Source organism: Pocillopora damicornis, chromosome 8, assembly GCF_964200805.1.
Source record: "Pocillopora damicornis chromosome 8, jaPocDami1.2, whole genome shotgun sequence".
NCBI lineage: Eukaryota > Metazoa > Cnidaria > Anthozoa > Scleractinia > Pocilloporidae > Pocillopora > Pocillopora damicornis.
In genome coordinates, this window is record NC_142677.1 from 16,024,525 (window position 1) to 16,035,729 (window position 11,205).

The 11,205-nt window shown below is 38.8% G+C and overlaps 1 protein-coding gene across 2 annotated transcripts; it reads right to left on the reverse strand.

The window, feature by feature from the left end:
* Window positions 1–243: 243 nt before the first annotated feature.
* Window positions 244–8,347, reverse strand: LOC113678850 (GDP-fucose protein O-fucosyltransferase 3). Of its 2 annotated transcripts, XM_089181018.1 has the most exons (3): window positions 8,193–8,347; window positions 6,534–6,683; window positions 244–3,311 (listed from the first exon to the last, which is right to left on the reverse strand). In XM_089181018.1, exon 3 carries the CDS (start codon window positions 3,132–3,134, stop codon window positions 1,812–1,814), a length of 1,323 nt encoding a protein of 440 aa, XP_089037144.1. In that variant the 5' UTR covers window positions 3,135–3,311; window positions 6,534–6,683; window positions 8,193–8,347; the 3' UTR covers window positions 244–1,811. The 2 variants fall into 2 exon arrangements, with proteins under 2 accessions (XP_089037144.1, XP_027051566.2); XM_027195765.2 differs by lacking the exons at window positions 6,534–6,683; window positions 8,193–8,347 and adding an exon at window positions 3,782–4,003.
* Between the last annotated feature and the right edge of the window lie 2,858 nt (window positions 8,348–11,205).

An 11,205-nucleotide genomic window follows, 5' to 3' on the forward strand; every position in this document is an offset into this window, starting at 1 on the left:
TACAATCATGGCTCCAGATAAGTGCAACATCTAAATATGCGGCCTCTATAAGGAAAAGGCAATCAAAACAGGGGTTTAGTACAACTGTAAAATTCTAAAACAGTGACGACTGTAAATCTGCCTAAATGTCAAAAGTTTTTCGTTCGAAGTAGTCATACTTCTCTTCTCTTCAACTCCACCCAACACTTATAGCTCGAAGGGGACAACAGTATTGAAAACGGTTAAATATCCAGGAAGCCAGAGTAAAGCTCGCAAGTCTTTTTTCTCCACCAAAACGAGAGAGTGAACGACACTTTACTGACCATCTTCACTATGTTTCGGTTTTACTGTTCAACCTTCCCTTAATAACACAGCTTGCCAGTGTCCTTTCAATTCCAACAACAAAGAAGAAGTGCTTAAGAAATATACAGACTATAATTTAGGAGAAAAAAATTCATTAGACAGTCAAAACAGGACAAATGGATAACAATGGTCACACTGTCTGCTCGTTTAACCGTTCTCTGTAAAGATACATTAAATGGGTTGTTACTTATGACTGAAAGCAGTATAAATTTTCTTGTTCATTAAAAAGCTGAATCAACTTTCTCATAAACTCCAAACAAGCTATGAAGCTGGCGATTTTTATTTAAAAAGCATGCTAAGCTGCAGTAACAATATGCACATAACCGAACACCTAAAAATTACAAGTTTAAGCTCGATTTATCTTCTATTGATCCAAAACATATTAGTCAGAAAGTCATGACGAGGTAAAAATAGCTACCACTGTTACCGCCACTCTCTGGACTCTCTCCAGGCTTCGGGAGGAGTGAGCGGTGGAATATACAAAAACAAAACGCACTGAAGACCAATTGACGGGCTGAGTGATCAGATCAAAATAAACGGGAAAAAAAGGCAGAAAAGTATTTTTTAGCTTAGTCCCCTGCCTAGATAGGACGAAATTAAAATTCACCGCAAAGCATATTTACATATATTTGCTTCAATCATGATCATTCCTTCGCTACTGGCGGTATGAACGTTGTTCGAGAGAGTTTTTTTTTCAAAAAATAAGTAGGAAAGCCACAAGAAAAAACTTTTTCACTTACTTTCTTCAGTTTGTCACCACATTTAAGGTGCTCGTAAATTCTATCTGAATTACATATATGGTATGATTTACAGCGAACATCCTACGATTTCGAAGAATTTTCTGTAGGGTAATGTTTACACTCTGAAACTCATTCAAAGTCACTATAGAAACTACCTGGCGTCGAAGCCTATCAAAACTAAAACTGGGCTACCAAATAAAATCACAACAGAGTCTCAGAAAAGCAAGTCAAAAAGTATTCCACCCCCTTTCCTTTACCAGGTTTATTATGGTACCTGGTGAATTCGCCCCATTGCAAGCTCGCTCTCAATCACCCTTGAGAGTTTGTTCCTAATTTTAAACAAGTTCACCCCACCATCAAGCAGTTCGCCCCCACATCATTCTTCTCATTCTTGCTAGTTAATCGAACCTTCTTATAGTTTCATTGTTAAAATTGCGTGTTAGTCGCAAAAATGATTTCAGCAGGGAATTAATTCGTTCTGTGGCAGGGACATGAGTGGAAAGGTTTTGGGGCGAACTGATCAAGGTGGTGCGAACTTGTTTTACACTAAGGGGAGCAACTTGCTTTGGGCAAATTAACCATAAACCCCCTTGACTGTTAAGGCGGCGAACAACCAGGGTCCGATCCTGCCGGCTCCAAGTTATGCTTCCCTTTGTTTCTCATTGTCACGCTTTCTCTGGAATTGAAAATCTTTAAAAAAAAAATTTACTTGGGCCTTTCTAAGTGTATTCATGATACTAGTATAACAATCACAAACAATACAAAACCAACATAAAGAAACGTGCTATAGTGATTTTGAACGTCAGCGTTAGGGTCCTTTAGTCCCCAGTCCTCGTAACGGCGCGGTTGGCAATAGTCCAGCCTTAATCCGCGATGCAGCTTTCCCTTGGCCAGCGCCATGCATACCTGGCAAAAAAGCGGGTGCCGCGGTTTCCACCAACGACCAATAGTTGTGTTTAAAATGTTTCCTAGTCCCTTCCATTTCCATTCTAGATACTTATTATACGCAGTCTCGTTATTACTGAGATATTTAAGATACTTTGCTAATTCTTTAGGGCTTTTAAAATCGCTAACTTTGATAATAGAGTTCTTGAGATTTCCAGGTAAAAACTCGTCCACTTTGTCAGTGCCCATGAAAATTGGTACCGAGCCGGTTGTGAGAGCATGGTAAAGTCTGTCGTCTATAAAGTAATCACAGTCTTGATTCATGAAAACCAAAGAGAACTTGTAATGCCTCGTTAGAACAAGCTTGTGATCTTTGAAGACATATTTGTTATTGATTTTCCCGTACAATCCTATAAGTCCCTCTTTGTTCTTGAGGCATGCGCCGTAAGAGTCCACTTGGATATATTTCATGAGTTGCCGCATGTATTCTGTTCGAACGGGTTCACACTTAGAAAAGATGGCGAGAATATCTCCCTGTCGCTTTTGAAATGGTATAGGGGGATCTAATCCAGGCATGGGATAGATCGGAGCAGGAAAATCCGAGTCCAGACGATAGCTTATAAGCAGATTGAACTGCGACATAATGCGCGCATTATACAGTGTCGGTGTGTATACAGGATTTTCATTAGTTTGAAGAATCCACGGAGCTAAATTTTCAATCGGTGGAAGATTCGAAATATCCGGTGGTCTAGCGTGAACAACAAACGCACTAGCTTCAGCAGCGCGTGATCGGTCGCTGGACAGCTCACACGGTACGGGGCATTCCCCAGGTTGACCCGCGTAAAAAAACGGCCAGTAATTTGTATGATTCACGCCACTCTTTTGAACGGGCACCTTGTGTCCCCTAACTCCCGACCAGTAAATTATCAATCGTTTTCGCTGCCTCTTAGGAAAGTCTTCTTTCTTCCACTTGACTAAGTTATTCCAAACCGGCGGAAGAACCGGTGTTTCACCTCCACCTGTTTGCACACGGGCAGGTTTTCGAGTTCTTGCTGTTTCTTCCTTGTAAAACTGAATCACAAACAACATGGTCCTCAAAGATACCAAGAAAAAACACCCTAGTATAAGTGATCTCCGTTTCGAGGTCGGTCTCAACCACACCATCATCTTCGCTCCGATAGCTCTTCCCAGCCGCTGTGTTTAATTTCTTCAAAACGCGTTCACCGACTTTCAACTCGTTCCTCCCTGTGCTGTGAAAGCGAGGCTGATGGCACGCAATCAAGCGATAAACAAGCATTCCGTAGCAGTGAGATCATTCTCTGTCAAGCTGTTATTTGCTCTGAACTGTATGATGAGGGGAAATAAAGAAATTAATCACTACATGTCCGTTTACCTTAAAGGAAACTCCTTCCCCCGCGGGGGGGGGGGGGGGGGGGAGGGGGCAAAGGGTCTTTAGAAAACTGAAATGGGATTTAAACTAGAGAAAATAAATTGTGGACGCGCAAACCAGCCTGGCATAAAACAGACAAATTAGTTTTTAAGTTTTTCGCTTCAATAAGTGAACTCTAGATAAACAATAGTGTGCATCTGTCGGAACACAGATGTCGTATCAATCACAACAGGACACTTGAATGTTGCTATTTTTCTTAGACGGTTCCACTGCTCTGCAAATAAAACCTCACGAAAACAGTCAGTCGATGCCTTTTCCTTAAAATGACCCTTTTCGTTGCCCAACTTTAACTCAAATGAACCAAACCTTAGAGAATTCTTTGGCATCAATTTTTTTACAACTGAGTCCAAAGGCAGGAAAATACCTCGTCATTCTGAACGTTGCTCTCGCTGAAATTACGAATCGACAGCCCGTACGATTACGTTCCATAAAGATCAACACAGATTTTTTTCCCACAAACTACACGCCAACACTAACTAAATCTTTCAGGCAGAACCATCTTGAAATAATCCTTAGGCAAGCTATAAAATGTTGAATTGCCGTAACCAAGTAAGATTAGTAGCCACGGATGGTTTGATTGATGGTGCGTTTCAGTGTTAAATCGATAGCAGGTACCTGCAGATTGGTGACAAAGGGACCAGTCGCTAAAATTCAGTCGCTCAGGAAGTCTTTCGAAGTTTTGTTTTTCGATCATTTGCAGTGACAATGTTTCAATATCTCCTCATTTAGTATTACCGGCTTTGATCAATTATACCGCTCCTTCACTCATTATTAGGACCAGCTGAAGTAGGGAAAACCGACAACTGACAACAGTATCTATTACGACAACCATGGTCTATTTCTCTATTTACCAAGTAAATTGGGCCATTTTCTTTGTTTTGATCGGTTGAAATAAGGCGACATTTTTTTAAAACATGCTATTCAGACTACTTCAGGCTGCTGGTATGCTGGAAGGTTATGCCCGAGACGGGGAAACTGATGAATAGCTAACCTGGGAACGAAACTTTTGTCTAATTTCGAGGGATTGAGGACAGTTTTTTCCTCTAGAAGCGAGAACACACGATGTAAGTTCTAAGTGCGACATTTTTTCATGTTGGATTTTCACGAGTTCAAGTTTATTACTTAAGTCTGTTCAGCCGGTAATTAGCCAACGTTCATACTAACTTACTGTTTCATCAGCACACTTTTCCTTTCGTCATTTTTATTGCCGCCCTAGTACTACCTCGCATAATTTATCTTTATGCTTGTCTTCTCGTTTCTCGCGTTAAGCGCAGTTCAATAACGCACCGCTTATCTTTTTTCCTTTTCCTTTTTGGCTTCAGCATTTCGCAGTAACAATATTGGTCTTTCTGTGGCCGTAACAATGTAAGTGTTTCAAAGTATCAGATAGTCCTCTTTCCGTCGTGTTGTTTGTTATTTCTTTATATCATATATTGTGTAACTTTTATAATTGTTTGTTATATTAGTTTAAACCTACGTCATTTCACCGTTGAGAAGTTAAAGTAAATTGTTTTGTTTCTACACGACGTGGAGTTGTTCATTCCCCGGCCACAAGTTTCATTTTCGCATAGTGCAGTTTCACATGATTTATTTAATTCAGAACCTTTCATCAATATCGTTCACGGTAACTTGTAACGTTAATTAAAATTCAATAGAAAACTTGTTTGTAATTTAAAGAACGCCAACCACAAAAGAGAAATATCATGATGCTCTTCCGTTTCAAGTTTTTTTTGTTCAGAGCTAACATGTAATCATGAGTTCGCGTTAGAAGTATCATGTATGGTAGGCCGGACACTATTTTTCCAATTGCAAAACAGACAACTTGAATATGGAGTCGAACAAAGCACACCTTGGGAATTTGCATTTCATGCGGTAAAAACAGACAGATTTGAGTGCATAGGCTATGAATTTATTTAGCTATGTTGGAACTTGAACCGACACCAATATACTACAAAGTATGAAACAGCATTTATTGGACTTTTATTGGCTAAAGTGAGGCAAAATAACTTTTTTTTACGTCCGGTCGAACTCAAACCGACATTCTCGTCAAACGTAGTAACTTATGTTTACTTCACATTGATTGGTCACCAGAGACGATGATCTTTGATCCCCTCTAGTTGAAACAATATACGATGTAAATACCACTGAATTATCTACACGTCAGAATGATAAGCCCAATAACACAGAATACAGTTTACATCAGTTTATATACTCTTTTTGAGCCTTCCTCCAAATAGACAAACAAAAGTTTTTCCTGAGGGTTAAACTTAAACGTAAAAAGATACCAAAAGCGATTCAACACTGGACGTACCGATGAAAGAGTGTCTCAAATAATTTTACGCGATATCTCGCTGAAGATATATTACCCTAAAACATTGTTGAGGCTCTATGTTCCTGACTTGCAACTGTTACTTCCCGCCTGGAATTTTTTCGGCGGAAGGTGAAAATAGTTTTAATTAGGTACTTTTCGTGAAGCGTCAAAAGGCTTACTATTTACACGACTTTAAATCTTGATTAATCCAGTTTGTGACATAAAATACGTACATCACAGAGATAAATCTAAATTTTTGGGAAATATGAAAAGTAAAGAAATGAAGAATCAGTGCCGTTGTACTTATTAAAGCGAACGAAAGAGAAGAAGCTTGGAAAACTGAAATTGAATTCCTAAAGCGTTCAAGATCTCAGCCCGTTTCACCGAGTTAGCTGTCCTTGCTTGCTGATGAAACGAGGTTGAATAAATTCAAATGTGTTCAATATTTGATCTACTGGATGTCTAGGGAACTTAGTGTTGATAATGTATATCTCACTAAATATTTTTATTGGCTTTCAACGAATGATTTGATAATAGAGAGAATGAATCAAGTGAAGCAATGATCCTCGCAGGTGACCAAGTGAGTTATTTAGCAATGGCAGAAACGAAGAAGCCTGAAAAATTTAGGCTTCGACGGGATCCGAACCCAGGCCTCCCAGAACTGAGCTATATAATACTATATACACGTTGGGAGGGAGGTAAAACTCCATCGAAGAACCGACTGAAATAACAACAACTTAGAATTAACTCCTTACATATCTCTAAGCTAAAATTTAACAGAAAAACTGTGCTGTCTTTGACTCACTTTTCAGTAGCACATGAAATAGATCCAATGCAAAATTCCTTGTCAATGTTCACCGGCAGGATTGGCCTCACAGCTTCCGCAAAGCGCATTTGGTTAAAATGCTTCTCAATTTTTAGTGGCGTGCAGATGACTAGTTGTTCCGTATTGGAGCTGTTTAAAGAAAGACAGCTGGATAATCAAGTTTAAACCGCGGTTTTATGCCCTTGCAGAATATACACCTGGTCATGGGAAGAGCCTCTCATGTACGAAAGTCACGAAATATTGGAAAATATCATGCAAGTAGATTAGTGGGCGGGTGAACCAACAAAAAAAAACAATCATAAATATATACCACACCGCGGATGATTGTTGGCCAATCCCATCGGCGCTTTCAAAGGATATTTGAAAACGGTAAGGAGTAAGCAATCAAATATTTGCTTTCTTCTCAAAAATCTCATTTCCGTCTCACACGAGCTCCCGGTCCTCAAAAGACGTCGCTTTTTTTCTCTTTTGATAATAAGTTTTTCACGATATGGACGTTGACATTGGCGAAATTACTTTTTAATATAGATGCTAAGAAAACAAACCAACGCTCAGAGGGATCTTATTGAGAAAGTATCTTTGTGTTTTGATGGAAATATTTGAAAATCGATAAAACAATAATGCGGTGATACGACTTAAATTTTAAACTGTTCCGTTGAAATTTCATTTTCTCACGAGTTGATGTCAAAATCAAGCTCTAAGGATAACGAACTCTATTGTAATTGTGGGATATGTTGGATCACACAGAAGCGACGGCTGAAGCAACTGGTGTAATTTTTCTCAAGATTATGCGTGGGGGTCTGTGTCGAGCTTACCGTTCAGGCGATAGACCAGCGTTTATCTAAAGTCGCTGTACTTTAGAAACACCCAAGCCGTGAACAACGGTCATCAGTCTCAGCACATGTTTTAATATGCTCTCCGACAATTTTACAATTCTCCGGGAAGAGTGCGCTAAGACAAACGCCTCTTTCAGGTTCGGGAACGAAAAAAGGCGCTTTAGAACCTAAACATGTAACGGGAGTTAAGTTTTTCAGTACAGCACCAGTGATATGGATACTATATCAAAGGACCTGTGTGACCCAACAAAAAAACGTTTTGTTTAGGATATGTATGAAACGGTAGTAGTGATAAAGATACCAAATCAAAAGACCTTTGTGACTGACTAAATGACGGTTTGTTTATGGTATGTATAAAACAGTCCTCTTTCTCGTTGTAAGCAATATCTTCGTGGAATCAGAAAACAAAACAGCTAAAACCGCAAACCTGCTGCTTCTAAAACGACAGCAATTGAAATTTTCCCAAGACGATGTTAAGCGAGATTTAAAAAAATTGTATTCATATTGCGGTAGGAGTAAAAGAAAAAGATATTTGCCATGTTTCCCTTTTTCAACAAATAAAGATACACTAGATAAGAGGAAATTCGACGAGATTTGCACGTGATCAAGGAAGATAAAAAGTGCCAACTCCGAATTTGTACTTTCACGTAACACGAGATACATCTAACACCAGCAAATCAACTCGTAGGAAAGCGTTTTGCCGTCTTCATCCAATGAAATGACATAAAGCTTTCACTCAGTAGAACTTACTCGGATATTCACCCTAAAAAGTCACTGATAAACTAAAGAAAGCTCCACTTACCCTTCGACACCATTGTGAATAGATTTAACGCAATAATTCTAGTCCATCGTCCCTTTTCCCAAAGTGTTTTCAAGAGTTTGATTTTATCAGAAGACAAAGTTCGCGAGTATACTATTCATGGATTCAGACCGTTCATTAATAGTTGACCGTGTTTCATTACAGTCATTGAAAATAATCCCTGTAAAATACAATGGGACTATTATTTCCTTGTGTTATGAGAGCTAAAACAATTCATAGACAAATAATAGCATGAGTAATCCAACTATCAATAGAGGAACAGATATAATGACATGGAGAAGCCAACCCACCTACACTTTGGCCTAGTATTTAATCAGGTGCCCATACGATTAAATATATTCGACGTTTTATTTCCCGAAGCTGTGCATGTTAATCTGTTGAGAAGCCAGAATTTTTTCTTGACACTGAGGTCGGCCTCTTGATGTTGGTTGCCAAGCATTTGTAAGCACGAGACTAAAAAAATGTTCAACAATATATAATCACGGCGCAGAAGAGCGCTTTTCGTTTGAGTGTCGTAAAACCAAAATAAAAGTAATCGCAACGGCCAAAAATTGAAAACACCTTTCAGATGAAAACTCAAAATAAAAGTGACTGAAATGGTTAAAGCGCGGGAAAACGCGGGCCACCAAGACGTTCTTGGTTTTAATTTTGCATCTGATTGGTTGAGGGAGTAGCGCAAGTTTTATAGGCCAATCATAGACCGAAGTTCGGCAAAAAACAAACCAATCCCAGATTCCTCTCGACACTCATTGTTATTGTTCATTTGAGATAGTTGGCATGCATAACATGTAATCCAAAACAAGAGGAAAAAAAGTGTCTTAGTCAAAATTGTATTTAAAACCAGGTGGGTTCATAATGAAATAAAATCGTTACACTGGTAAATAGTTTGAAAAATATCCGAGAAATATTTTAAAGTCTCAATATTTCGGATAACAACTCAAGCCTTCATCAAGTGAAAGTGATAAAGAAAATTTTTTAAAATGCACGCGTTGCATAGAGAAATGCAAATTTGAACAATTGTTATTAACTAAGTCTTACTCTTTGGCGCTAAGGCTTATGTGTTAAACTGAAATATTTACTATTATTTGTCCTGGAAATGCAGTAGGGACAAAACTTTAGTAAAGTTCAAAATAGTTTAGGTACTTTTCTGTGATTGTTGCATCAGCACCTAAATAGATGCATTTATGCTAGAGACGTTAAAGTTGTCTAAGACGTTAAAGTCGTCTCGAGACGACTTTAACGTCTCTAGCATAAAAACGGCCAATTAACTTCTAGAAGATAGTAATCTATCAAGTCATGAATGCGCCAGAATGTTTTTCTGCACACAATGATGGCCTAACTGATTAGAATGTATGCCTCTTTATGGTTAACACTCATACACTCTACTTCATTTAGCAACTTTTAATTCAGTGTCGAAAACCGAAAGCCAAACTTATCACAACGGCTAATCGAATCAAACATCGACATCATCTTTAGCCTCTGAAAGCTCTTAGCCAAATCAGGCCAACTGAGTTCAAAATCTCTCTCTGAATTTAGTTAACTTCTGCTTCACAACCTTAAAACGCAACATCTAGAGAGACTTTGTCTTTCGTCACAACCTGCCAACCGGCAGCAGTGTTAAAATGATTCTTAGGTAAATAAAACCTTGTGTAAATAAAACGCGGCGAGCTGAATGTTGTCGGTCGGATGGCAAATCGTTCGAAGACTTTCTCGTCTGAGCGAAAACTCCTCCCCTCTCAGAATAAACATGCAACGGAGTTGTATACGATAAGGAAAGTGAAATTACTTAAAACAAGTGAAAAGAAAATAACAAAAATAAACGAAAAGGGAAAACAGGAGAGAACGAGATAGACACTTACCATCGCTGCGAGGTACAAGCACGATAAGACGAAAGAGCGAGAGGTGTTCAGCCTGAATTACTATGACGCCAAGGAATCAAGTGAACAACAAAATTCCGGAAAGACATCCGAAACAATGGAAAAATTACACGAACATTCACAGTATTTGAAATCCTAACCAATCAGAGTGGTGCATAATTTTTTGAAAGGTGACGCTCATTCAGTCCACCCTTGGGAACAGTCATTATTTATCACCTGAGTGGGGGGGAGGGGGTGGGGTGATATTCTAGGGGGGGGCGGGGGGAAACACTTGGAGTTCAGAGGGAGCCAGTCGTCGCTAACAGGGTATAAGGGGGGAAACACCTCAAAAAATTTGACTGCCGATGGGGGAGAATAAAATAACCACAAACTTTTTTTACGAAGCAAATCTGAGAGAATGTAAATCGACTTAAATCGAGGTCGTGTTTAGTTGTTTCAATACAGATCACGTAACAATATTCGAGGAACCAATATCTTTTAAGAATTATACCCACTTCTATCTATGCGTGCAGGCACCCTAGGTGTTATTCGTACTTCCCAAGCAGCTTACGTATCGAATACGATCTCACCACAGTGACTGAAAAGAATGCATCAATAAGATAGAAATATCCACACAATAACAAATTGTTAAATAGAATGCACAAAAATAAGACTAGGCACGCAAGAAGTACGCTTCACTGGGAGTACGTTGAGGACAGAACACGTAAACAGACTATGTGTCATATCCAGAGGTGAAACTCTCATTGTTCCCTCCTTAAGCCATAACAAAAAGAAACTGGAAAATTGAACATTACAAAGACATCTTGCTGTCAATGGATGACAATTTAATTGGTTTCCGAACTGAAAAATCGTGTTTTATACTGCTCTCAAACACAATCACTTTTTTACGCTAGCACTGGATACTTTTGTTGTGCTGAAATTTATTGGAATAAAACTTAGAGTGATTTTTTTCCCGTCCTTTGAATTATGTTTAGGTTACGTTTTTGTTTTTGTTTGTGTGTTTTAAGTTTTTATCATGTAGAACAATTCAATTTGATTGTTCGTTACTTCTAAGAGTCGTAATTTTAAAACATCTTAAGTATCCCCAATTAAGCAGGTGGAGAACAGAAAAGAGGCTG